This window comes from Peromyscus maniculatus, chromosome X (genome assembly GCF_049852395.1).
Source record: "Peromyscus maniculatus bairdii isolate BWxNUB_F1_BW_parent chromosome X, HU_Pman_BW_mat_3.1, whole genome shotgun sequence".
Lineage (NCBI taxonomy): Eukaryota > Metazoa > Chordata > Mammalia > Rodentia > Cricetidae > Peromyscus > Peromyscus maniculatus.
In genome coordinates this window covers 37,730,299-37,757,105 of record NC_134875.1, presented here as the reverse complement: position 1 = coordinate 37,757,105, position 26,807 = coordinate 37,730,299, and the positions used below count along the sequence as shown (strand labels likewise).

Here is a 26,807-nt window from a genome sequence, read left to right as displayed (position 1 = left end):
CTAACATTGGCCTTTGATTTGCTTTACAGCCTTCAGTGTTCCTGACAAGAACATCCTAATATCAGCTGAGAAGCAGTTACAGAAGAGAGTTTAGTTCCTCACCCTTTATCCTCAACCAAAGGCTGGAATACTGGTCTAAAGGAAACTGGTTTACCTCTATCAAAAAGCTTTAAAAATAACAGGTATCCAACTAGCCCAGGACCTGGTACCACTGCCTAGATGCCTCCCAAACAGATCAAGCCAATCGACTGTCTCACCTATTCAGAGGGCCTGATCCAGTTGGGGGCCCCTCAGCCTTTGGTTCATAGTTCATGTGTTTCCATTCATTTGGTTATTTGTCCCTGTGCTTTATCCAACCTTGGTTTCAACAATTCTCGCTCATATAAACCCTCCTCTTTCTCACTAATTAGACTCCCAGCGCTATACCTGGGGCCTAGACGTGGATGTCTGCATCCAGATTCCTCAGTCCTTGGATGGGGTTTATGGCACAACTATTAGGGTGTTTGGCCATCCCTTCACCAGAGTAGGTCAGTGCCGGCTGTCTCTCAACCATTGCCAGCAGTCTTTTGTGGGGGTATCTTTGTGGATTTCTGTGGGCCTCTTTAGCTCTTTGTTTCTTCCTTTTCTCATGTGGTCTTCATTTACCATGGTCTCCTATTCCTTGTTCTCCCTCTCTTTTCTTGATCCAGCTAGAATCTCCCGCTCTCTTTCCCTCGACCCTCACCCTTCATTGCTCCCACTCATGTCCAGGCTGTTCATGTAGATCTCATCCATTTCTCTGTGTCTTTCTTGGGGTCCCGTTTTCCAGGTAGCCTCACTGGTGATGTGAGTAGCAGTCCAGTCATGCAGGGACGCTTGGCTCAATCTGGGAGGAGGGGACTGGACCTGCCTGGACTGAGTCTATCAGGTCGATCCCAGTCCTCGGGGGAGACATTGATCTGGAGGCGGTGGGAATGGGGTGTGGGCTGGGGGTTAGGAAGGGAGAGAACAAAGGAATCTGTGGCTGTTATGTAGAGCTGAATAGTATTTTAAAATAAAAAAATTAACAGGTATCCATCACAGAGTCAGATATTTGACTCATGAAACTACTCAAGGGGGCACTGTAATGGTTATCATTACATTGAAAGTTTAGACTTACTATGCTTGAGAGACCCAAACCAAAAATGCCTCCAACATGCAAGCTCCTAGCTTGTACAAGCTGTGTCCTAGCAGCTCCTTCTTCCCCCGTTTGTCCAAGACATTGAAGACTGTTCTTAAACTGACTGATCCTGTAAAATCTGCTGTTCTAGCAAGACAATAGATCATAGGACTAACTACTATTTCTGTTTTTGTAATCCAACGTGCTTACTCTGCTCAATGACTGGGACAACTGCAAGACATATATGTTAAAATTAGATCATGCTTATGTGTAGACAGAATACATGTAATCTTGTGGTTTTGACTTTATATGTATGCCTTGGATTAATATGACCAGGGGCTGCAACTTGGGAGTGATCTCAGTTGCAGTCTTGGTGTCATGAGCATCTGGCACAAGTTCTTATTTAATACAGCCTGTGCTAATTTAAATTTATTCATGGTCACAGTGAATCTCTGAGTGACTCCAGACCTACAATATTTTGTTCTATTCTAACATGTTTTTTAATGTATGTGTGTATGTATATATGCATGTATGTATTTATTTATTTTGAGTTTTTCAAGACAGGGTTTCTTTGTGAAGTCCTGGTGGTCTTGGAACTCACACTGTAGACCAGGCTGGCCTTGAACTCATAGAGATCTGCATGCTTCAGCCTCTCGATGGCTGGGATTAAAGGCATGTACCACAACAGCTTGGCTATTGTTTATTTTATTATTATTCCTTAAAAGCCTGTATGTTTTCAACACACACACACACACACACACACACACACACACACACACACACACAATCTTTATTCCTTGTGAATTTCACATCATGCACCCCAAATCAGTTCATTTCCCAGTCCTCCATATCCTCCCTTCACCCTTGCATCATTCCTCCCCCATAATAAAATAAAAAAAACAAACTAAACCAACCACGCAACTAACCAACCAACCAAGCAAACACAAAATCCCACTTCACTTCTCTGTCTCTCCCGCCTCTTCAACATCTATTTTCATTAAAAGAAAAAAGAAAGAATTGCTGTGACCCCTCCCCAAATAAAAAGTAATCACCACCATCAATACTATCTGTGCCCACCTTCTCCTTAGATTCCTTATTTGCAGGGTTACTATTGAATCCCTTGTTCAAAGGATCAAGTGAGCCTGAGTCAAGAAGGCTTAAGTGATCCACTGTTTCACAACTAACATGTGTAGGGAATAGTCATCTGTGCAAGTAATACTCATGACTTAGAAATGTCACCCCCAAAAAACAGAAGTTGACATTTTGTTTAAAAGGCATTTCCTGAAGAGTGTACATCTATATACTACAAAACCCCAGAAAGCATATGAAATTAAATAACTTGGAAATTCATGATTTTATTGTTAACATGAGTGCTGAATTTTAGTTAAGCTGTATATTGAGTACATGTGTCACCAGATTTCCCTTTAGCTCATGAACAAAAATTGCACTCTAGGGATAGGAGTCCCTATCCCTAAGGATAAAGAGATTTTCAGTACGAGGAGGTATGCTCTGTAATCCTACAGACCTCTCACTCTTCCTCTCTTCTGCTCTCCGATGGACAAACCATGTCTGAAATCAGAGGAAGACAGGATTGGATTTAGCATTGGCTTTCACCCCAGAGCCAGGAGATAAAAACCCACTTTAAGACATATAACACTGACTTTCTATTCATATCATAAAAGCAAATATCAGCTGTGTGTCAACTTCTGCAATAGGCCATGATTCTGTCTTTTTCCAGCAGTATAAACACTTCAGTGGTTTCTTTTTTATTGGATGGAACGCTTAGCTTACGACTTGTTCCTTGATGTTAATTCAATATATGGTAACTGGGTAAAGGAGAGTCTTCATTCTGACATTTGACCATCAGCTGTAGAATACCCTCCTCACTAGTGATACATTCCTCTTGTTTGGGCAGAGGTTGTAGATCACCAAATGTTAGCACATTTTAAAGGCCTATGGAGGGGAACAGCTTTCTGTTTGTAAAAGCAGTCTTCAGTATGAAGTAGATAATCAACAGAAACAAGCATGGGAGATTTTCAGAAAGAAAATAGCATTCAAGGGTGCCAATGGGATTGTTGGTGCTTGAAATTTCAGGAGAGCGAAAAGGTTGTAGGCAGAGAGGGCCTGGACAATGGTTTGACATTGCAGTCTCCAGTGTTTGTGAAAGTTGACTAACTTAACCTAAATGACATACAGGACAATGAAACCTTTGCCATCTCCAGGAGTTCAGCAGAAAGGGTAACTTCCACCCATGGTAAATCTGAACAGTATATTCTTTCATGATATACAAAGTTCTTCAATATCAGGATGAAGAATAATATCTCTGCTTCAGGTATATTTCTAGAATCCTGTCCAGCACAGAGGGCACACTAGGCCCTGCTGTGTCACCAGGACATCTAAAGCCCATTATTCTTCAAAAGGTAAAGAGTAGGATGGTCCACAACAGTGTGAGGAAAGTAGTCATAAATCAGCTCTTACTGAATATGGCTAGCTCTGGAAATACAGTCACAGTTACCTGTTAGATTTCACCATCCTCTCAGGCTCCTAGTGAATGAGGAGCCATTGTATTGGGAAGTTCTCAAACTGCACATTTGTGACTCCATGTACTTCCTCTCCCTGCCTATTATGTGGATTTATAATCTAAAGAAGACCAACCAAAGGACCAGAAGCCCTACTACCATCCTGATGCCTCCATGAACTCAAATAAAGCCCCAGTGGCTGACTCATGTGGGCTCACATTAAGTCAGAGTTCCCCCTGTTTGATTCCTAAAGCCTACCTATTACGTTTGTAAGAGGAACGGAGAAATCAGAAATGAGGGTTTTGGAAAGTCACACTGAAGAGTGCATCATCCTCTCTAGAGCTGCAGTGCAACAACTTCTCTAGAGCTGCAGTGCACCCGTCTCTAGAGCTGCAATGTATCAACCTCTCTGGAGATGCAGTGCATCAACCTCTCTTGCAAAGAATAATGAGGCTACAATCGACAACCCAAGAGAAGTCAGGTAAAGAGGAGGTCCCAAAGAGGGACATGCATGGATCACCTCAAAAAGAGAAAACAAATATGATCTCTGTAAACTGGGTAGGGGTTAGAATGGAGGGGATGGGAGATAAGAGCATGAGGGATCTGGATGTCCAAGCTGGAGTAGGAATGGAAAGGGAGCACAATGAAAGAGATATCTTGAGAGAGCCATTATGGGTTTAGGGAGAAACCTGGTGTTAGGGAAATCCCCAAGAACGCAAGGCCTTGTTCAGCCTTGATGCATTGGGGAGGGACTTGTTCCTGCCCCAACTGAATGTGCCAGGTTTGTTGACTCACAATGGAGGCCTTACCCCCTATGAGGAGTGGATGGGGGAGTGGATGGGGGAGGTGAGGGGTGAGAGCTGGAGATGGGGAGGGAGAGGAAACTGTGGTTGGTATGTAAAATGAAAAAATTCTTAAATAAAAGAAATGCCTAGGACAAGGCTTCTGAAGACATGAGGAAGGCTGTAGATTGACTGTTCAATGTCTTTGCTTGGATTTACTGACCTTCACTTTGACTTCAGGAATATTCAAAGCTTGTGCAAGTTCTTTTCTGTGGAAAGAAAACCACAAATGTTTAGCAGGCAGTGTTTCACATGAACTGCAAAGTCATAAATGATATCTATGCTTTTTTAATATTGCTGTGCTCCCTCATACCCCCATTTAACTTTCATTCTCAGAACTAGTCTTGCTTTTCCAATGATTTCACCTCTTATAAAAGTTTCTAAACAATAAAGATTTTAATTTTAACACACTATTAAAATTTAAATATAAATGCCAAAGTGTACAGTGAGCAAATTGTACTAAATTAAAAAACAGCACCAGGGGAAGGGAAAGGGAAACCGAAAGGAGTTGATGGATAGGGACACAGTCCCTGAAAAGATGACCAGGCTACTGGTGAGGAGGTCACCCAACAAAGTGTAAATCCTTAACACTGGTGAACTTTACACTAGTGAGTATTTTGGCACACTGTACTCATGTTTCTATAATTTACAGAAATTAAAATATGACAGGAAACTCGTGGTGTTGACTATGTACACTTGTTTCGGCTCAACACTACGAGCTAATACTGACTTTTACACCTTCACAAGTCACCCTCCTGTACCCCCCACCGAGGGAGAAGACAGCAGTGGCTTTGGGTGGGATGATAGGAAACCATGGCCTGGAAGAACAAAAGGACATCTCAACCTGAGACAACAGGGAGGTTGGGGATAGCTCCTGGTGGCAGACACATACCTGGCAAGCACATGTGGGTACTGGGTTTCTTTGAACATTTTTTCCATTTCCTCCACCTGCCACAATGTGAACTGCAATGTGGTTCGCCGATGCCTTCGTGAGGAACGGCGCCTTGGAATCCTAATCACAGGCTCGGTTGAGTGCCTTGGCTCCTCCTGGTGATGCTCTGAGGAAGAGGAGTTCGGGTCCCTACTGTTCTCCTCAGAGTTTTTTTGGCCCTCACGGAACTGGCTGCCCCCGTTATTTAGTTCAAATACGCAGCAGGCGTCACCTCCTCTAGGGTTGCCACCCACCATCGCCAAGGCAGCCTCTAAGGTGGGGACCTCAGCTATCTCCTCACCAGTATCATTCTTGCTGGCCATGACTAGTAGTGGGCCGAAGCCACAGAGAGAAGTGGGGCCCCAGGAATGCCCACACTCAAGGCCTATTGTTCGGTCAGTCTCAACTACTGATCGGTCATCAAGGGAAGGCCTGAGGAAAGGGTGACGTCAATGCGTCCTTCTGCTCATGCTCCACACTTCTCCACATTCCTCCAGGTTGACGTCAACACGCTCCTCTGCAGATGGGCGCCATAGGCTTTTCCCTCCCTGACTGACTGCTCTGGGCTTTATGACCTCTTGCTGAGGTAGGTGGTATTTGCTTTGGTGCACAAATGGTGGGTTTGGCACAAAGATGAGGAACTGAGGGAGCCACTGTGAACAGGCTTGTGAAAGGTCCGGGGAAGTTAAAACTTGCTTCCAGGGCATGCATGTAGAATGAGTTTTAGCCTGCATGCACACTGCCTGTGCCTCCTAGGTTGTAAAGATGACACTGAAGGATGAATTGTGTAGCATTGCAAGATAATTGGGGAATAGAGTATGGGAGAAAGGTGGGAGCACACACTGACCACAGGACCCTTGCGTGAACATGTAGAAAATTTCTGTGAATCTCACCCTCCATCTACCACTGCTGTTCAGAGAATGGGCTTAGAACTAAGTGGACATGATCAGATTAGTGGCTAATAGTTCTAGAGTGCCTGTTAGTACACTGAATGCTGGTTAGCCATTCTTCTTCATGCTCAACATCAAGATCTTGGAACTGGGTTTGAATATAATTCTAGTTAATGGCACTGTCGAAAACCAAACAAAAGACACTTTGTCCTCTCAAAAGACAAATGATCTGCTTAAGAAATAATTACAGCCGGGCGGTGGTGGCGCACGCCTTTAATCTCAGCACTCGGGAGGCAGAGCCAGGCGGATCTCTGTGAGTTCGAGGCCAGCCTGGGCTACCAAGTGAGCTCCAGGAAAGGCGCAAAGCTACACAGAGAAACCCTGTCTCGAAAAAAAAAAAAAAAAAAAAAAAAGAAATAATTACCTCCGATTATAATAGCTTCATAATATCTGTTAAATTCCCCTTGTAATATTTGCCTCAGTTCTTATCACTGAGGATGTCGATGCAGTCCCTTAATCTGAGTCTCTAATATCCTTATCTTTGTCTTTTGATTAGTCTGCCTACTCATACTTTTCAAAGAACCAACTTCTAGTTACATTGATTCTTTATTGTTATTTTTGTTTCCATTTAAATAATTCCTGCGTTGATCTTGATTTCTGTTCATCTCCTGATTTGGGGTTTGGCTTATGCTTCATTTTCCAGGGCTCTCCTATGTATCATTTATTTGCACTCTCTGGCTTTTTTGTTGTTGTGTTTTGGAACAGGGTTTCTCTGTGTAACAGTCCTGGCTGTCTGGGAAGTCACTTTGTAGACCTGGCTGACCACAAACTCACAGAGATCGCTCTGCCTCTGCCTCCTGGGTGTTGGGATTAAAAGGGTGCGCCACCACCTCCGTAGTTTCATTCCATTGTGATCAGGTAAAGAACTGTTTTTCTGTATTTGTTGAGACTTGCTCTGTACAAGCCCTCTCTTACCTCCTTCCTCTACAGCCTTCAGGACCACTGCATTCTCACCTGCAAGAGAGAAAAACACAAAGATAAAGAACTGAGCATCTTGGCCATGGATCATTGGAAAGCCTGGAAAGGGGCGACGGGCACAGTGGGGAAATCAAAGCACCTGGCCACTGGCCTTTCCAACAGATTTGCTTCCCGGACTTTGCCAAAGTCCAGTCAGAACCATTTTACTGACCACGCTGTTGTTCTTGTTGCACATCAGCTCCTGGACTCAGCATCCTGTTGAAACACTGGCTGCAGCCCTGGCGAGTCTCTGTGCAGGGAATCTTTCAATCAGACCCGAGTTCCGAAGCTTTATAGCCGCGTCCTCGCTGTCTGGAGCCACAGGTACAGCTGTGACTCTTGACCGGGAAGGCTTGTCTTCTGGACACTCAACGTAATTACAATGTGTCCAATCACATTCTGGCCTGCACAGACTCAGTGTCTTTAGGCTTGTCCTCTGAGGTGCCTAGCCTTTAGCACTTTAGGGCTGAAAGAGCAGGGAGTACTTTAAAAAATGCAGTGAGTGTGTGTGGTGGTGGTGCGGAACCTGTGGCTCTGGTTTTCTCCTTAGCTGACAACTCTAGTTTTGTGTAAGGCTGGACTGTTCAAATTCAGTCACAGGGAGTAACACAAAGACCTTCTCAAACTCAGCAGGCCCTTGAGACAAGATAAATCACTTTATTAAATTATGGAAAAGTCCTTCAAACAAAATGCCCCAATCTTGGCTGTGCTGTCTTGAAGAGCCCTGTATGATGACAAATATGTGGGTAGGCCAGGGCAAGATCCTCCTGAGAGACTGTGCTCCCAACAGGGCTGAATTCCGCTGGTATTCACAAGCTCATTCTGATGGTGGAGACCTTGCTCTACCTAGCTGTGCTTGACCGAGGTCCTAGGGTGATCCAGATACCTGAGGACATCAAAGATCGACCCTAGGTACTGGCTCCAAACCTGTCTGACAGCTGTGAAGGTGAAAGACAGGAGGAGTAACTAATTCTGGATGCAAGCTCTACAAAGAATCATTGCAAGAAAGGACAGAACTGAGGAAAAGTTAGAGAGACTCCCCAGAGTAGGTGACATTCCCAAAATTAAAAATAGCCACTGAGCTCTGTCATTTCGTGGTTTTTGTTTATAATAGGATCATGGCAGAGTCTGGACAATGGCTGAGGTAATTGTTAGGAGATGGGTTATTTCTCTGTGTTAGCATAGGCTGAGACACTGGAGGACCCAAGGTCCACATGGTCTAGCCCACACCAAGGAGATGATCATGCTCTGTTCACCTATTGCCCACCTAGTCATGGGTGGCTCAACCCCCTCCCACCACAGGCCCATTTATCCATCCCTCACTAGGGCTTTGTGAGTTGTGAGCTTTGACTGTCTGGTCGCAGTTACACACTGGGTGCTCTTGCATCCTCTGACATTTGAGCTGTCCCAGGTGATTTTAAATATACTCAGCTCTCTTTCTTCTCAGTCACCAAGAAGCAGCTGCAACTGTCCTTCCTCTTCTCCTTATCTCCTGTGTGGTTGTGAAAGGCTTTTCTGAAACACTGAAATGGGAGGCTTTCTTAGACACAGACTTTACTCCCTCTCACAATTAGCTGCTGTAAAAGCCAGGCTATATAAGGAGACAATAGTGCCAGGTGTGCTTTCCTGAGGGACTTGGTGGCCTCTTTGGACTGCCCACACTAGCTGGGAGCCCTGTCTTTATCAGTGTGAGACAGTTTGACTGTCCTACTGATCGCAGAAACTCTTTGTGTCTCATCTTCAGTGTTCCTGGCTTGGCTGTTTCAAACCAACGCTCCTTTTAGCCCTAGCATCCCTGCAACATATGCGAGCAACTTCGAAATTTGAACGTGAGTGCTTTTCCCTCACAAAGGACAGAGACCTAGCTCCTGCATCCATACCAACCCCAGATTCTGAGATAAATTTCCCAAGATGCTGTTCACAGGGATGGTTTGAAGCAGGTAAGCAATCATGCATTCAGGGTGCCCCAGAGACTCTTCATTTCCTCCCTTTTCTACAGAGCTCACAGGACACTTGGTGTATTCTTTTATTTTTGGCAGTTTGCTCCCAGGACTTAACAGACAGTGTTGCAGAGGGATATCTCTCACTGATGGGTGACTCAGCATCCTTAAAGATGGATGCTTGCTGTGTAACCCAGAGGAGCTGTGGGGTGCACTATGGGAGTAGATAACATAGGTAAACACCAAGGCCTGCAATGCTCCAATCTGTTATCTGTGTGAGTCTGGAAACCAGCACCCGCCTCTGCCTTTACCCTTGACCATCTTGACTCTGCTGTCCCCGTCTTGGACCTGGGGAAGGGACTCCTCTCTGCTGACTCCTTAGGATGTCTACTGCTAGCCAGCTGCTATCTAGTAGCCCAATCTTACATATCCTTGATATGACAGGAAATATGTACCCTAAGGAGGTTTTGTTATAGAACAGCAGTGCTTCATGAGCCCAATTACTGCTCTGTGTGATTTTCCTATAAGTTATCTTTTGTGAGCGACTCTCCAGGATTGAAATGCATTAATGAAATCTTGTGGCTCCTTCATGTTTAGTTACATGCTCAATGCTTTAGGTCAGTGATTCTCAACCTTCCTAATGCTGTGGCCCTTTAATATAGTTACTCATGCTGTGGTGACCCCAACCATTTTCATTGTTACTTTCTAATTGTAATTTTGCTACTGTTATGAGTCATAATACAATATCTTTGTTTTCCAATGGTCTTAGTAAAGTTTTGTAGACCCCAAAAGTAAAAGGGGCTACAACCCACAATTTGAGACCCACGAGTTTAGGATAAGGCATGTGATTGTGGAGTTTCTTCACCATTTCCCCATGGGACTCTGCTCAACATAGTTATTAGATGGGAAACCTACCTGCACACAGATTTTCCTGAGGAATGACTTGATCATCATGCACTCGTCCACACACAGGTGCATTCACAGTCACAACATTCACATGCAGAAACATCTGTAGCCAAACCCTCTCATCCCATTGTCCCATCCCCTAGAGAGAATCTAATCTGCAGAATGTAAGAGTAGTTTTAGAAATATGGAAAGCATAAAAGGAAAGTAGTCCAAAATGTTTCATAAAGCTAGTTACTGCCTGGAAAGGAAACACAAATGAATTCTAAGTCTGTTTTATTGATGGCACAAGTTTAAAAAAAACCCTGGATCACTTCTTAACTGAAATCCAAGACAATATTAAGTTTACCTTGAAGAGTGTTGAGATAATTCAAATGAGCAATTTTAGAAGCAATTTATCAGCTGTAAGAAGAAACACAATTGTGGGATCAGGATCTACACCTGGTGCCTGTGCAGCTTTTTGGAGCTCATTACCTATGATGGGACACCTTGCACAGCCTTGATACAGAGAGGAAGGTATTGGACCTTCCTCAACTGAATGTACCAGGCTCTGCTGACTCCCCATGGGAGCCTTACCTTTTTGGAGGTGGGGATAGGGAGGTAGGTGGGGGGAAAGCTGGGGGAAGCGTGAGGAGAGATGAGATGGGGATCTGTGGTTAGTATGTAAAATGAATAAAAAATTTCTTAAAGAAAAAAGAAGAAACATGATTGACAGAATGAATTCTTTGATGAGCTTTGATCTGCGTATGACATCATGTAACATACAGAAAGAATAATAAATGGGGAAGATTTCCTAGATTTGAGTCATCTTCCACACACCCGTGGTCAGCATTGTTAGGGACACCTGACAATCGGTGAGCCAGCTGTGCCCAGGTTGGCTCTCCCAGGAGGCCTTTGTTTCTCACAGGACAGGATACCCTGACCCCTGCACTGCCGACTTAGTCACAGCTCACTATGTCTTTTCTCTGTTCAGGACTCCATGGCCTGAGTTTTCAAGTCATCAAGTGATAATCATGACTTTGGCAGGAAAGTCAGAGGCTGCCACCTAGCTCATCTGAACAACAACTGCTCTCTCTGTCTGTCTCTCCCTCTCTCTATCTTTCCCCTCTCCCTCTCTCTTTTTGTGTGTATACTGGTGTCTTGTGTAGAAATAATGAAGAGTGAGCCCCTCACTGAACCAGGAAAGGAGTGGACAGTTCAGGGATCCTCCCTTCAGTCTTTCAACCAGCCACATGACTTTGGAGTGTTCTTGCTTTACTCCTCTGGTATGCTGTATCCCAGCAACAGGTCCTGGATCATTTTTGCTGTATCCAGGCCATGGGTCCTATCCCTGGTCATAGGTCTCATCCTACATGGACTCAGTAAGGACTCTTCCTGCTGTTTGTAAGAGGAACATGGTCGAGAGAGACAAGGGTTGATATAGAGGGAGGCAAGGACTGGGAGATGCCTGGGAAGACATCTAGAAGAATCGTATCTGGAGGAAGGAGAGGGTGCAGTGGCTGAAGTGATCTCCAGAGAAGTGTAGCTCTGATAGAGAAGATAGAGGTATGGCCCGGAGATAGTCTGGAGACCAGCTGGGCTGGGCCAATTTTCCAGTGGAAAGGAGTCAAGGTTGGGCAAAAAGATGTACCAATTATGAGCCTCGCCTCGCCGTGGTAGCACATGCTTTTAATTCCAGCACTTGAGAAGCAGAGCAAGGCACATAACTGTGAGTATGAGGCCATTCTGGTCCATGACAGGCACCAAAACTACACAGAGCAACCCTGTCTCAACTCCTCTACCCCCAAAAAAATTATGAACCCCAAGAAGGAGGTTGGAGCTGGGATTATCCAGCAGTGCCCAGGAGAGAGGCCACTGAGAAGTCAGAAGACTGTGCAGCAGGAAGAGAGATGCTGTCAGCATGACTGACTGTGCATCAGTACAGAAGTGAGGCAGGCTGCAGGACAGTGGTGGGGATTTCTCATGTAAGTCAGCCTGGCCAACCAGGGTCCAGTGTACAGAAGGAAACCTGGGCCCTTGTAAAGTCTCCAGGACCCTAAATGTGCCATTGTGGGGCTCAAAGTCCAGTAAAAATGGTTCTGCTGTAGAGATAGGTGACCACATAATGTCCCCTGGTGCTCTCTGAGAGGGGCCTGTTCTTCCTGGATGCAAGTTTAGGCTGGCATAACAAGCTCTCAGATATCCCCTGGTGGGGTGGTAAGAACGTTCAACTTCTTCAGTCACCCCCATGTAGAATGAAGAACACTTACTAGTAGACATTGGTTATAATGACTTAGCGTGTGTTGATTTGGCTGTGATACTCACTGCAGAATTATGTCTAAACAAAACGCTGGGAAGGGCCTTGATAGCCTTCATTGGAGAATTTAATCCATAGGCAAAAGTCTGAGCTGAGGACAGATGATTTTACAGACAATGAACATCATGCAATCACAAGTGCAGTCAGGGTGATCTTTCCAAAACGCCAACCTGACTCTGCTGCTTCTCTGCTCAGACACTGCCCACAGCTGACCTCTGCCCTTCTGACTTTGCCAGAGCCCAACATTGTCCTTCTCTGACCTCATGTTCCATTTGAAGTTGTCACCATCAGTGTTCCTTGGTCCACCTCTCTTCCTTCTGTTTTTATTTCTGGCATGTCCTACTTTCTAGTTTAACTCTGAAGCCCTGTCCTGTGAATACTTCCTGGCCTTCCTGTCTGTGTGAGCACGTCTATACTGCCACTAGTACCTCCTATTACTGAGTTGGCATCCCTGCGGGCCTCTGGGGATTGGCTTGTCAAGTGCTGCATGTGTTCCTGTGGTCAGAAACTTATCCTGGGAACAAGCAAGCAATTAGGCAGGTAGCCTGCTCCCATTTAGGAGGGAATGCAGCCCACCAATATACCTGGGCCAACTCCAGTGTACCTGGGCCTCTCCACAGCCTGAGGAGGTGGGCATTTTGCTGGCTACCAGATAATAGCAGTCTGCCAGAGGTCTCTTCATTAGGCAATGAGACATTCTTGAAACATCTGTCCCTGTACTTACACAGAAACAAGATATTCAAAACATAATAAAATTAAAACGGTCAGCAAGATTTGATAGGCTAGATGAATTGTCTGCAGTTCAGATTACAAGCCTCTTCCCACTGTACACTCAGACAATAACGTGGCATGAAAGTCTTCCCTACACAGAGACATGTGGATGAGCAAAGTATGGAGTGGAAAGATAATAAAAGTATGAGGTGTGAGGAACTCCCTCTCTTAAAAGTTAGCTCATGTAGAGTCAGTATACATGACCTCAAATATTCAACTAGGGACTCCTACAGCTGATAAAGTCCTTCAGTAATGTGGTAGGATAGAAGATTAACTCAAAAAATCAGTAGCCCTCCTGTATACAAATGATAACTGGGCTGAGAAAGAAATCAGAGAAACATCACCCTTTACAATAGCCACAAAAGATATAAAATACCTTGGGATAACTCTAACTAAGGAAGTGAAAGACCTGTATGGTAAGAACTTTAAATCTTGGAAGAAAGGAATTGAAGAAGATATCAGAAAACTGAAAGATCTCCCATGATCATGAATGGTAGAATTAACATAGTAAAAATGGCAATCTTACCAAAAGCAATCTACAGATTTAATGCAATCCCCAACAAATCTGATCACAATTCTTCACAGACCTGGAAAGAAAAATGCTCAACTTCAAATGGAAAAACAAAAAACCCAGGATAGCCAAAAGAATCCTGTACAATAAACCAACCTCTGGAAGCATATCGGTCACTCACTTCAAGGTCTACTATAAAGCTTCAGTAATACAAAGAGCTTGGTACTGGCACAAAACTGACATGTGAGCCGGGCGTTGGTGGCACACACCTTTAATCCCAGCACTCGGGAGGCAGAGCCAGGCGGATCTCTGTGAGTTCGAGGCCAGCCTGGGCTACCAAGTGAGCTCCAGGAAAGGCAGAAAGGCACAAAGCTATGCAGAGAAACCCTGTCTCAGAAAACCAAAAACAAAAAACCAAAAAAAAAAAACCAACCCTGACATGTGGACCAATGGAATCGATTGTAGACCTGACATCAATCCACTCACCTATGAACATATGATTTTTCACAAAGAAGCCAAAACTGATGGAAAAAAGAAAGCATCTTCAACAAATAGAGTTGCCATAACTGGATGTCAACACGCAGAAGATTGCAAATAGATCCATATCTGTCACCATGCACAAACCCAAGTTCAAGTGGATCAAAGACCTCAACATAAATTCACTTACACTGGACTTGATAGAAGAGAAAGTAGGAAGTAGTCTTGAATGCATTGGCACAGGAGACCACTTTCTAAATATAACACCAGTAGCACAGACATTGATAGCAACAATTAATAAATAGGACCTCCTGAAACTTAAAAGCTTTTCTAGAGCAAAGGATATGGTCAATAATACAAAACAACAGCTTACAGAATCGGAAAATGTCTTCACCAGCTCCACATCTGACCGAGGGCTGAACTCCAAAATATGTAAAAAACTCAGAAATCTAGACTTCAAAATACTCAACAATCCAATTAAAAAATGGACTACAGAGTTTAACAGGGAATTCTCAACAGAATAATCTCAAATGGCTGAAAGACATTAAGGAATTGATCAACATCCTTAGTCATCAAGCAGATGAAAATCAAAATGACTCTGAAATACCATCTTATACCTGTCCGAATGGCTAAGATTAAAAACACTCAAGACAGCTTATGTTGGAGAGGATGTGGAGCAAGCAGAACACTCCTTCACTGTTAGTGGGAATGCAAACTTGCACAGCCACTCTGGAAATCAGTATGGTGGTTTTTCAGAAAATTTGGAATTAATCTTCCTCAAGACCCAGCTATACCACTCTTGGGCATAAACCTAAGTTATGCTCAATCTAACCACAAGGACACAGGCTCAGCTATGTTCATATCAGCATTACTCATAATAGCCACAACCTGGAAACTCCCTGGATGCCCCTCATCTGAACAATGGATTAAAAAAATGTGGCACATTTATACAATGGAGTACTACTCAGCAGTGAAAAAAACCAGTGATATCATGAAATTTGCAGGCAAATGGATGGAAGTAGAAAATATCATCCTGAGTGAGGTGACCCAGAGTCAGAAGGACAAAGATGGTAAATACTCCCTCATAAGTGGATGCTGGATATAGGGCAAGGGATAGCCAGACTGCAGCTCACGGCTCCAGAGAGGCTAGCTGACAGGGAGGGACCCTGGACACAGCAATCATCCAGTGAAGTAGTAGTGGAAGGGATCTGCATTAGCAGGCTGGGGGTGGGGGAGGTGGCAGAGGGCAAGGAATGGAGGGTGAGAACATAGGGAAATGGGAGGGTCGGGCTGGAGAGGGGCTAGAGTGGGAGAGCAGGGAAGGATATACCGTGATAGATAAAGACATCATTGGAATAGGAAGAGGCACTGTGCCAGGAAGCTCTCAGGAATCCACAGGGATAACCCCACCTTGGACTGCTGGCACTGGTCAAGAGGGTTCCTGGACTGGTCTACTCTGGTGACCAGTCTAGTGAATAGCCTAGCTGTCATCATAGAGCCTTTGTCCAGTGACCATTGGCAGCAGATGCAGGGATCCACAGTCAGGAGGAGGAAGGAGATGGCATTTGTGGGTGGTATGTAGAGTGAGTAGAAAATTTGTTAATGAAGAAAAAAGAAAAAAAGAAAATCTAATTCATTTGCTTTTGGTTACTGCTTAGGGGACCTCCAATTTTAAATGGTTATTTTATGTTCAGGAAAGTTAGGTGTTATTGATGACTCTCTGGTCTCTTACAACCCCAAGCACAAATATGTATGTAGCCTACCTTCTAAATACTGGGTGAATACATCTACTTTTTCCATGTTATTATGGTGTTCATAATTCACTCTGAAGTTACTCATTGTCTCTATTTCTGCAAAATATTTTCATTCTCCCTGCTTCTGGGTTTACCAAACTCCAAATGATTGGTCACACAGAATGTCAAACCCTAGCTACTTGTCAGAGAATTAAACATTGTTTTATGTGTAGTGTGTGCACGTGTTTATGTGTGTGCATGTGCACATGAACATGTGTAACTGTAGAGGCAGAAGTAGGGGCCAGAGGTTGACCTAGGATGTGTACCTCGATTGCACTCCACCTCATTTGTGAGACAGAATCTTTCACTGGAGCTCACTGTTTCACTTAGGCTGGCTGGCTGCCTGGCCAGGGAGCTCCAGTATCTGACTGTCTGCACATCTCTTGTCCCAGCCCTGAGAACACAGACGTGTATGTCACCATCCCTAGATTTTACATAGGTAGGGATCTGAACTTTGATCCTCATGCTGTGTAGAGCATTTCATTCATCACACCATTTCTTTAGCCCTTGTACAAAATGTAAGACAAAAAAATTGACAGGAATCCCCTGTATCAAATCCTACAATTACTTCTTTTTGGTATTTTTTATTTTATTTTATTTTACATTACTATTCAGTTCTACATAACAGTCACAGATGTAATTTCCATAGACATTTTGGGACAGACAGAGAAGGCCTTTGATTCGCTTGAGAAGATGTGGAATGTGCAAGAAACCCTTGAGCAGACTAGCCAAGTCCCACAGTCTGGTGGTCACATGTGGAAGCCAAGGCCCACAGTCTGGTGGTCAAATGTGGAAGTCAATTGCCACAGGCTTGTGGTCACATGTGGAACACTCCAGGGCCTTTTGGTCAGATAAAGAAGTGAGACTCACCTGAGGGGTACTTGTAGCTATTGATGGTTCTTTGGGAGCAGGAGATGATACAAGGTCCCCCTTTTGCATTAGGGAGAAGGTTGAAACTGTCTTCCTCAGAGGAGTAATACTGACGCCCCCTTGATTGGAAGGATCAACTCTCAACTTCTTTTTGGTAGACACGAGATGCGCTTGGTCCACTTTGTTAGAGGGAGAATATCTAATATTACCATCCTTAGAAGGGATATACTTGAAACCCTCTTGTGTGGATGCAGAAGATCGTAAAGCACCTTGGTTGGATATAGTAGATCCCAGGGCCCTTTGTGAGATGAGGAAGGAAAGGTCAATACCCTCTTACATAGTTGTGGCAGATTTCTGATACTCTTGAAGGGATTGGAACATTCTCACAATCTCCTGTAAAGAGTGGGGAGGTCCTGTGGGTGCTCATGTACAGGTGGAATCAAAGGAATCCCCTTCTCAGGATGTGAAAGTTGCTACAGACACTTGTGTACACCTGACATATGCCATGGCCCCTTGATCACATAGGGGTTGGATCCAGAACTCTGTGTACAGGTGGACTATGTCCTGGAACATCTTTTGTAGATGTGTTGAATCGGAGAACCATTTCTTAAGGTGGGGATGTGGCTGGAGCCCCTTTTGTAGATGTATCCCTTCCCAAAGTACCTTGATCAGATAAGGTAGAACCCTGAGAAAGCTGGGCAGGTGGGGAATGTCTTGATATCCCAGGTGTATATGGCGAAAATCCAAGAGCCTCTCCCACAGATGTTGAAAGTCTTAGAGACCCCTGGGAAAGTAGGGAAGGATGTGTTGTGTCAGCACCTTGGGCAGATGTGGAACTTGTGTGTCTCACTTGGAGTGTCTTGGAATATATTTGGTTATTTTGGGCCCCATGACAAGACAGGAGGGCCATTTTGGCCAGCAGGGCCTATTTGAAGCCCAAAGACCAGTGACGAGACAGGAGGGACTTTTTGCCCAGCAGTGGATGTAAGAAGCTCACTAGGTCTGATAGGGACACCTTGAAATCCCCTTGTTCAGAGGGAGGATCTCTCCGTCTCCTTTTGCCACAGTGGGAATATGCAGGGTCCCTTTTCATAGCAGGAGAATGATTGAAGCTCATTTTGTGAGAGAGAATAGGTCTTTGACCTCTGCTCTAGATGTTGACAATCCTGGAGTCCCCATGACAGATATGGAAGCATTCAGATCCCCTGGGGAAAATGGTGAAGGTGCTAGAGCCCTTGGTGTGTATTGAGAAGGCCCAAGTGTCCACTTGGCAGACTTGGGAGTTCCTACCACCTCTTATGTATATGTGGAATTCTCTAGGGCACCTTCTGAAGTGAGAACATGTCCTTGAGTCCCCGGTGTTCATGCAACGAGCCCAGGACCTGGTACCACTGCCTAGATGCCTCCCAAACAGATCAAGCTAATCAACTGTCTCACCTATTCAGAGGGCCTGATCCAGTTGGGGGCACCTCAGCCTTTGGTTCATAGTTCATGTGTTTCCATTCATTTGGCTATTTGTCCCTGTGCTTTATCCAACCTTGGTTTCAACAATTCTCACTCATATAAACCCTCCTCTTTCTCGCTAATTAGACTCCAAGCGCTCCACCTGGGGCCTAGCCGTAGAAGTCTGCATCCAGATTCCTCAGTCCTTGGATGGGGTTTCTGGCACAACTATTAGGGTGTTTGGCCATCCCATCACCAGAGTAGGTCAGTGCCAGCTGTCTCTCGGCCATTGCCAGCAGTCTTTTGTGGGGGTATCTTTGTGGATTTCTGTGGGCCTCTTTAGCGAATATGTGGGGATATTACCGGTCCATGTTGGTCACTGGGAGAGTCAGCAGAAGATGGCCCAGGCACTGTGTTATCTTTGAATTTTTCACTAGCATCTCCAACAGAGTGTCCTGAAGATGTTACACTTACTCTGGTGTCCAATTGGTCAAAGTCCATAGGTTCTTCAAACACAGTAGACTTAGCCAGGCTTCTTTTCACCTTCTCAGGTATGTGCCTGGCGAGAGACTGTAAGGTAGATGGTCTGGGTTCCCTGCTCAATGGGTAACTCCTGCACTCAGCAACCTCCTGCAAAAGTGTAACTTTTCCTCCCTTGTTCCTCTTTATAGGGTCCAGGGTCTTCTTATTGGATTTTCTCTTTATAGAATCCCTAAGACTGTTGTCTATCTGTAGTACATGAGTGAGGGAGTTTGAATGTTTTGTCCTCAGAGGGATTCTCGCACCTGAACTTGTGCCCAGTCAGTCGAATCACCCCTGGATGTCTAATGTCTCTTGGGTCTTTGATGCTGGTCAAGTGCTTCCCCCATTTGAGTGAGGTGTCCTCATTCCTTTGGAGGACAATTAAGGGGGTGTCAGGTTGGGGAGACTGGGAAAACTGTGGTTTATGGTCAGAGGGTAACGTCCATGCTGAGGCTCGCTGGTCTCCCTCCACATATCTGGCCATTTAGCCAATAAGGTAGTTGAACAAGGAAAAGGGAAATGGGAAATTACCCCTCTCAAGGGGCAGTGAATGTACTTGCCAATGGTGACTCATGGCAAGTGGCATCTAAGTAGTATCCTCTGAGAAAGGCTCTCCTTTCCCAAGAACTGTGGGCATGTCCAGAAGGAGAAGCACACAGAATCTGAGTGACTGTTAGTTTCAGGAATCCAGCAATGCTCCAGAGATTCCCTTGGAATGGCTGTCCTTGGGCCTCTACTGGCCAGTCCCAAGCTGCCTCACTGCATGCATTAGCAGGGCAAACATCCAAGTTTTCTGAATGAGGAGGGACACTGAGTATCCTCTCCTGTCCCTTAGTAACAAGGACTGTTGAAGGGGCACCATGATTGGGCAAGGCAAGGGGTGCTTGGGAATCTGTGCTCTCCGGTTCTTCTTGCACTAGGATGGTACACACTGTCAGGAGGCCATCAGTGTTGCAGTGAGGTCTGCTCAAACCTCCTAACTGAAGGAGAAAGTGTGTAGTTGGTGTTTTCTCCAGTTCCGCTAGGGTCTGCAGCTGCTCAGACACCTGTAAACACAGAGATTTATATTACTTATAAACTGTATGATGTAGATGTAACCAACTATCTTATTAAAATAAGAAACACAGAACCATTGTAAAAGAGAAAGCCGAGAGGTCAGAGCTCAGAGCTAAAATCTTACCTCCTGCAGTGCTCCTAGCTTCCCCGAAAGAGAGCTACTTTCTGTGTGTCTATCTTTAAATAGTCTTTTTGTTCTGCTTTCTCATTGGTTGTAAACCCAAACACATGACTGTCTCGTCACTGCCTGTAAGTACTACCCTCCAGGTCTTAAAGGCGTATGTCTCCAATGCTAGCTGTATCCCTGAACACACAGAGATCTACCTAGCTATTCTACCAAGTGCTGGGATCAAAGGTGTGCACCACCACCATCATGCTCTTACTATGGCTCTAATAGCTCTGACCCCTGGGCAACTTTATTTATTAACATACAATGAAAATAACATTTCAGAACAAATAAAATACCACTATAGTATGGCTGTGGCAGGCTTTTTGCTATCTAGTTCTTATATTTTAAAATAACTGATTTCTATAAATCGATACTTTGCCACATGGCTCATGGCTTACCGGTATCTTTACATTTTACTTCTCATGCCAGTGGCAGCAGCAGCTGCAAGCATCTCCTGACTTAGCCTTCCACTTCCCATAATTCTCCTCTCGCTTTATCCCACCTACACTTCCTGCCTGGCTACTGGCCAATCAGCATTTTATTAACAATCATTCAGAGCAATACATTCACAGCATACAGAAAGATATCCCCAGAGATAGGGTGGTCCAGACCTGACCCTCCCTCCTCAGAGACTGTGCTGGTCAGCCAATCTATGCTTATTGTGCTAGAAAAATATCAAATAATAGCGTTTGAATAGAACATAGGATGCCTGAAATTGATATTACAAATGGCATTCTTCATTTTACGCATGGCCTGTCCTGGGATATTTTAGGTAAATATATGACAACTTCTGTGAATGTCTTCCTGTATGCTGAAATGTACCTCTAGATTGCTTAAAAATACTGTAATGTTATTAGTATGGAAGTACCTATTATATATATATATATATATATATATATATATATATATATATATATATATATTATACACATATGTGGGTATGTGTATAGTTAGACAAGAAGGACAAGAAAAATAATCTCCTTTGAGTAAAATGCAAGTCATTTTTCCAATAGTCTTATCTGCTTTTGCTTAAGTTCACAGATTCAGAACACACACACACACAGTTGGACTTCTGAATACAGTCCCTGTGGCCTTAAACAATTGCTCTGTCTGTCATGGTTTACATGTTGGGTCCTATAACATTTACATATCTGGATTGCTTTTGGAAGGTCATACAATTCCCCTGAAGGCACAATATGGCCAATGCATGGGCCATTCACTTTCATTCCAATGACACAGTTGTGGCAGAGTTGAACAGAATGGTTTTTTGAAACCCTTCCTCAAGTTGATTCTTGGAAAGGTCATGTTTATATGGCCGCAGACATCCTCAGAGAGTGTAAATTTAAGGATATAGATGAAGATGTTATCATACTGATAGAGAAACTTGGTTTGCTTGTTGCACGTTTTACCAGTTTTCCTTTGAGCAGTTTTTGTTGTTGCTGGATGAAAGGCTTTTGTTTATTTATTTCAGTGCTGTATTTGTTGTTGTGAAGGATTTCTGTTTCCCTTTAGCTCCACAGACACTCAGGCTTGCATCATTCAGAAGCACTGGGGCACTTTCCTGTCCTCAGATTATCTCCCTCTGCCATTGCCTTAGTGATTTGGCACAGGCTTTCTCCTTGGAATTTCTGAATACTTCACAATGCTTTCCATTGTTTAGCCCCAATTTATGCCACTACTTTCAATTTTAAATGTATCTGTCTCCAGGAAACCCATTCCTTTCCTACAATCTGGGATAAATTGACTTCTTGTCTAATTTTATACCTCACTGTGTTTATCTGAATACTAGCATATATCTTACCTCTTGTATACCTTTGCCTCACTTACCTGAATTTCCTGTTGTTCTTTTGATGTCCTTGAAAACATTGAATTTACATATCAACATAATGCCGCTAGGCATTAAAAACATGGTGTAGGGTAAAATGGACAGAAAATATGAATATCAATTCAGATAATGTGGTGGTAATCTAATTGTATTGAAATATTATTTTGATTTGTACTGAAATATTAATTTGATTGTATGTTAATAAATAAAGTTGTCTGGGGGTCAGAGCTATTAGAGCCATAGCAAGAGTGTGGCGGTGGTGGCACACGCCTTTAATCCCATAGATATCTGTGTGTTCAGGGTCAGAGCTATTAGAGCCATAGCAAGAGTGTGGCGGTGGTGGCACACGCCTTTAATCCCATAAGATCTCTGTGTGTTCAGGGATACAGCCAGCATTGGAGACATATGCCTTTAAGACCTAGGGGGCTGTACATTCAGACAGTGACGAGGCAGTCATGTGTTTGGGTTTACAACCAATGAGAAGGCAGAACAACATACTTTAAAAATACGAACCGAGAGGAAGTAGGTCTCTTTTCGCGAAGCTGGGACAGCAGGAGGAAGGGTGAGATTTTAGCTCTGAGCTCTGACCTCTCGGCTTTCTCTTTTACATTGTTTCTGTGTTTCTTATTTAATAAGACGGTTGGATACATCTACATCTGGCGCCCAACGTGACAAGAATCCATTAAAAACTGCTTGGCTTGGCGGCAGGTCCGCTTTCCCGCAAGGGCGGCAGGCGGCCCGCGGCGGCAGCGGCGGCAGCGGCAGCGGCGGCACACGGCGGCCGGCGGCGATCGGCTTCTTAGTCCGAGCTGCTGGCGTCCTAGTCCGGGTAGCAACTTCTAGCCCGGGCCTAGGTCTGTGAGCAGCTTGCCTAAAGCCGGTGCTACAAACAACTCAGACCTGCCCTGCCGAACAGGGCCCTGCCTGTAAAGCCAACGCACGTGGTCGGAGCTTAAGGAAGCCAGACCCAAGCCTTGACTCGGCACAAGAGGGAACACGTGGCTGCATTTAAGTTTTAGCCGGCTACGCTTTCTTGTGCGTTCTCTCTTTCCTCTCTCTCTCTCTCTCTCTCTCTCTCTCTCTCTCTCTCTCTCTCTCTCTCTCTGGATTTACACCTGGGACACTAGGTGGCTGCTTTGAAAATCCCCTCGGATTTCTACTGTTCTACGCAGATTTGGTAAGTCATAATATATCAGATATTTTAAAGGAAACTATCTAAAAGAGAATTTTTTTCCACATTAAAAAACAAATGGGTTTTATGTGTACATTGGAAGAAAATTGGTTTTTGTTCGAAATTTTAGGCAGTCTGGCAATGGAACAACTATATAATATTAGTATTGGTGGAATTATGCACCTCATCACTATAATAATCCACATTTTAATATTTAAAAAGATAGTCAATTTAAGTGCCAGGATAACAGCGTTAGAAGAACTTGATAAACCTGTAAAAATTCAGACAGAAGAAATTAACAGTGAAGTTGTTTCAAGTCGGGATCATAAGGTTGCAGAAAGAAAGCCTGTTTTCACACAGTCACCCTTAATTTATCCTGTAACAGTACAGCAGATGCCTGATCAAATGGCTACACAAAATACTTGGGCTCCAATTGAAATGTTGGATTTAAAAAGGTTTAAGGAGGCAATAGTATCTTATGGCATGCATTCCCCATATGTAAAGCAAATGTTAAACACTTGGTCAACATATAATAGGATAGTACCACAGGACTGGCGGGACCTCGCACAAGGTGTTCTGGAACCCAGCCAGAGACTTCAATTTCTGACTTGGTTTAAGGAGGAGGCTAAAAACATAGAAAAACAATGGAGGGATAAAGGAGTACAAGTTTGCCAGGATCAGCTTATGGGCGAAGGCCAATATGCTTCAGCACAAGCACAATGTTTATATGATGTCCAAACCCTAATTTTATGTCGAACGGCAGCCTTGAATGCATGGGACAAAGTTGAGGAACCAGGAAAAAAATCTGAGTCATTTACAAAGGTGAAGCAAGGCCCAAAAGAGTCTTTTACAGATTTTTTACAAAGACTGGCTTCAGCAGTAAAGAGAACGGTCTCGGATTCAGAAGCTGGTAAGGCAATAATTGAATCTTTGGCCTTTGAGAATGCGAATGCAGCATGCAAAAGAATAATCAGGCCATTAAGGGCAAGATCTGCACCTATGGAAGATTGGATTAGAGAAACAATTAATGTTGAAGCTGATGAGCATGATGATACATGGGTAGGAGAAGTAATTTCAAAAGGTTTGAGGAGTGTTAGATGTTTTGGATGTGGAAAGCAAGGACATTTGAAAAGGGACTGTAGACAGGTCATTTCCAGAAACAATGTTTCTTCAAGGAACAATGGCAACAGAATGCCCCTTCCTTCTGGAGTATGCAGAAGGTGTGGTAAGGGAAAACACTGGACCAACGAATGTAGATCAACAAAGGACAGACAGGGTAATCCTTTGCCTCAGTCTTCGGGAAACTCCCAGAGGGGCCTCAGGCAGGCCCCCAGTGCAAATCCAGTTCAAACCTTTCCGGCAGCCATAGAGGAAATGCCTGCTCTGGAGAGCGATTAAATAACCAAATGCCTATTGGAATAAATCATGCTGGTCAGAATGATGAAACAGAGAGAATAGAAAATTCAGGAGAAAACATAAAGAAAATTTTTTGGCAAACTTCTATTAATGAACAAAGACCAAAATTAACGATAAAAATAAATGGTGTTTTGTTGTCTGGTCTGGTAGACACAGGTGCGGACGTTACCATAATTGCACCAGAATTTTGGCATCCAACTTGGCCTCTTCAGGAGGTAAACGTTCAACTGTTAGGAATTGGGACATTATCTCAGGTGAAACAGAGTGCAAGATGGCTCGAATGTATAGGTCCAGAAGGACAGAGAGGAAAATTAAAACCATATGTGGCTAACATAACTATGAACCTGTGGGGTCGAGACTTGTTGCAACAATGGAATACTCAGATTAACATCCCTCCAATCTCAGAAACAAATCATAAACTAGCACATGTTACTGAGAGAAATATTAGAAGATATTGTTCTAATGAGTGGTCACCAGCCATCCATATTATACAAGAACAGGGCACAATAACTGATGATCTTCCAAAGACGCCAACAGCTCTACCTTTAAAATGGTTAACAGACAAGCCTGTATGGGTCCAGCAATGGCCTTTAACAACAGAGAAACTCCAGGCTTTAGAAGAGCTGGTAGAAGAACAGTTAAATGCTCAGCATATTGAAGAATCAACCAGCCCTTGGAATTCTCCTGTATTTGTTATTAAAAAGAAATCTGGTAAATGGAGAATGGTAACAGACCTTAGGGCAATTAACAAAGTAATTCAGCCAATGGGTTCTCTACAATCTGGGATGCCTTTGCCTACTCTGTTACCAAAAGGATGGCCTCTCATAGTTATTGATTTAAAAGACTGTTTCTTTTCAATACCCTTACAAGAAAAAGACAGAGAAAGATTTGCTTTTACAGTGCCTACTTATAATAATTCTCAACCGGTTAAAAGATTTCAATGGAGGGTCCTCCCACAGGGAATGTTGAATAGCCCAACTCTGTGCCAATATTTTGTACAACAGCCATTGGAAGTGATACGTAAAAAATTTCCTAAATCTATAATTTATCATTATATGGACGATATTTTACTAGCTGACTCAAATGCAGATACTTTAGAAATAATGTTTGAAGAAGTAAAGAAAATTTTGCCTTGCTGGGGATTACAAATTGCTCCTGAAAAGATACAAAGAGGAGATTCTATTAATTATTTAGGATATAAAATAGAGCTACAAAAAATTAGACCCCAAAAGGTGCAAATTCGGAGAGATAGACTACAGACTCTTAATGACTTTCAAAGATTATTTGGAGATATTTCTCATCTACGAACTATTGTTGGGGTAAAAAATGATGAACTGACTAATTTGTTCAAAACCTTAGAAGGTGACAAGGACTTAAATAGTCCAAGAGAATTATCACCTGAAGCTGAGAAAGAATTAGCCTTGGTAGAAAAGAAAGTGCATGAAGGACACGTGAATCGTATTGATCCAAAGCTGGATTGCATTTTGGTTATCTTACCTTCTAGGCGTTCTCCTACTGGAATATTAATGCAGAGGGAAGATATTATATTGGAATGGATATTTTTACCAAATAAACCAAATAAAAAATTAAAAACTTATGTGGAAAAAATCTCTGACTTGATTTACAAAGGAAAATTGAGACTTCGTCAATTAGCAGGCATAGACCCAGCAGAAATTGTCGTACCATTAACTAAGGAGGACATTGAAAAATTATGGACAGAAAGTGAACCTTGGCAAAGAGCTTGCAGTAATTTTTTGGGAGAAATTAACAGCAAATATCCCAAAAGCAATAGAATTGATCTTATAAAGAGAGCTGAATGGATCTTGCCTCGAATTGTACGGCAAAAACCCATATCTGGAGTTCGTACATTTTATACAGATGCCAACAAAGAAGGAAAGGCAGGTTACAAATCAGAAAATTTAAGTAAAGTGGTTCAAAGTCCGTATAATTCAGTGCAAAAATCAGAATTGTATGCTATTCTGTTGGTATTAATGGATTTTTCAGAACCTCTCAACATAGTAACTGACTCTCAGTATGCTGAAAGAGTGGTGTTACATATTGAGACTGCAGAATTTATCCCTGATGCTTCAGAATTAACTTCACTATTTATTCAATTACAAGATACAATCAGGAAAAGGAATCATCCTTTATATATAACTCACATTCGATCCCATACTGGTCTGCCAGGCCCTCTAGCACAAGGCAATGAAGAGATTGATAAATTATTGATAGGAAATGTGCTGGAGGCCTCAGAATTTCATAAAAAACATCACGTTAATAGTAAAGGTTTAAAAAAGGATTTTTCCA

At 43.5% G+C, this 26,807-nt stretch overlaps 1 protein-coding gene across 2 annotated transcripts; it reads right to left on the bottom strand.

Annotated features, from left to right (window-relative positions):
- Window positions 1-2,473: 2,473 nt before the first annotated feature.
- On the bottom strand, window positions 2,474-7,689 carry LOC143270722 (homeobox protein Rhox13-like). 2 transcript variants are annotated; one of them, XM_076561708.1, is made up of 5 exons: window positions 7,510-7,689; window positions 7,296-7,334; window positions 5,392-5,557; window positions 4,663-4,708; window positions 2,474-2,707 (listed from the first exon to the last, which is right to left on the bottom strand). In XM_076561708.1, the coding sequence occupies exons 1-5, from the start codon at window positions 7,550-7,552 to the stop codon at window positions 2,588-2,590; spliced, it is 414 nt and encodes a 137-aa protein (XP_076417823.1). In that variant the 5' UTR covers window positions 7,553-7,689; the 3' UTR covers window positions 2,474-2,587. The 2 variants fall into 2 exon arrangements, with proteins under 2 accessions (XP_076417823.1, XP_076417822.1); XM_076561707.1 differs by lacking the exons at window positions 7,296-7,334; window positions 7,510-7,689 and having other exon boundaries at window positions 5,392-6,504.
- Between the last annotated feature and the right edge of the window lie 19,118 nt (window positions 7,690-26,807).

Bases quoted from the DNA above. Each gene is read 5' to 3' on its own strand.
- LOC143270722 (XM_076561707.1), bottom strand. From the start codon at position 5,753: ATGGCCAGCAAGAATGATACTGGTGAGGAGATAGCTGAGGTCCCCACC. The intron at 4,709-5,391 runs GTATGTGTCTGC...TTCTTTCCACAG, and splicing joins TACCCACATGTGCTTGCCAG to AAAAGAACTTGCACAAGCTT. The intron at 2,708-4,662 runs GTCAGTAAATCC...CTCTGATTTCAG, and splicing joins TTCCTGAAGTCAAAGTGAAG to ACATGGTTTGTCCATCGGAG.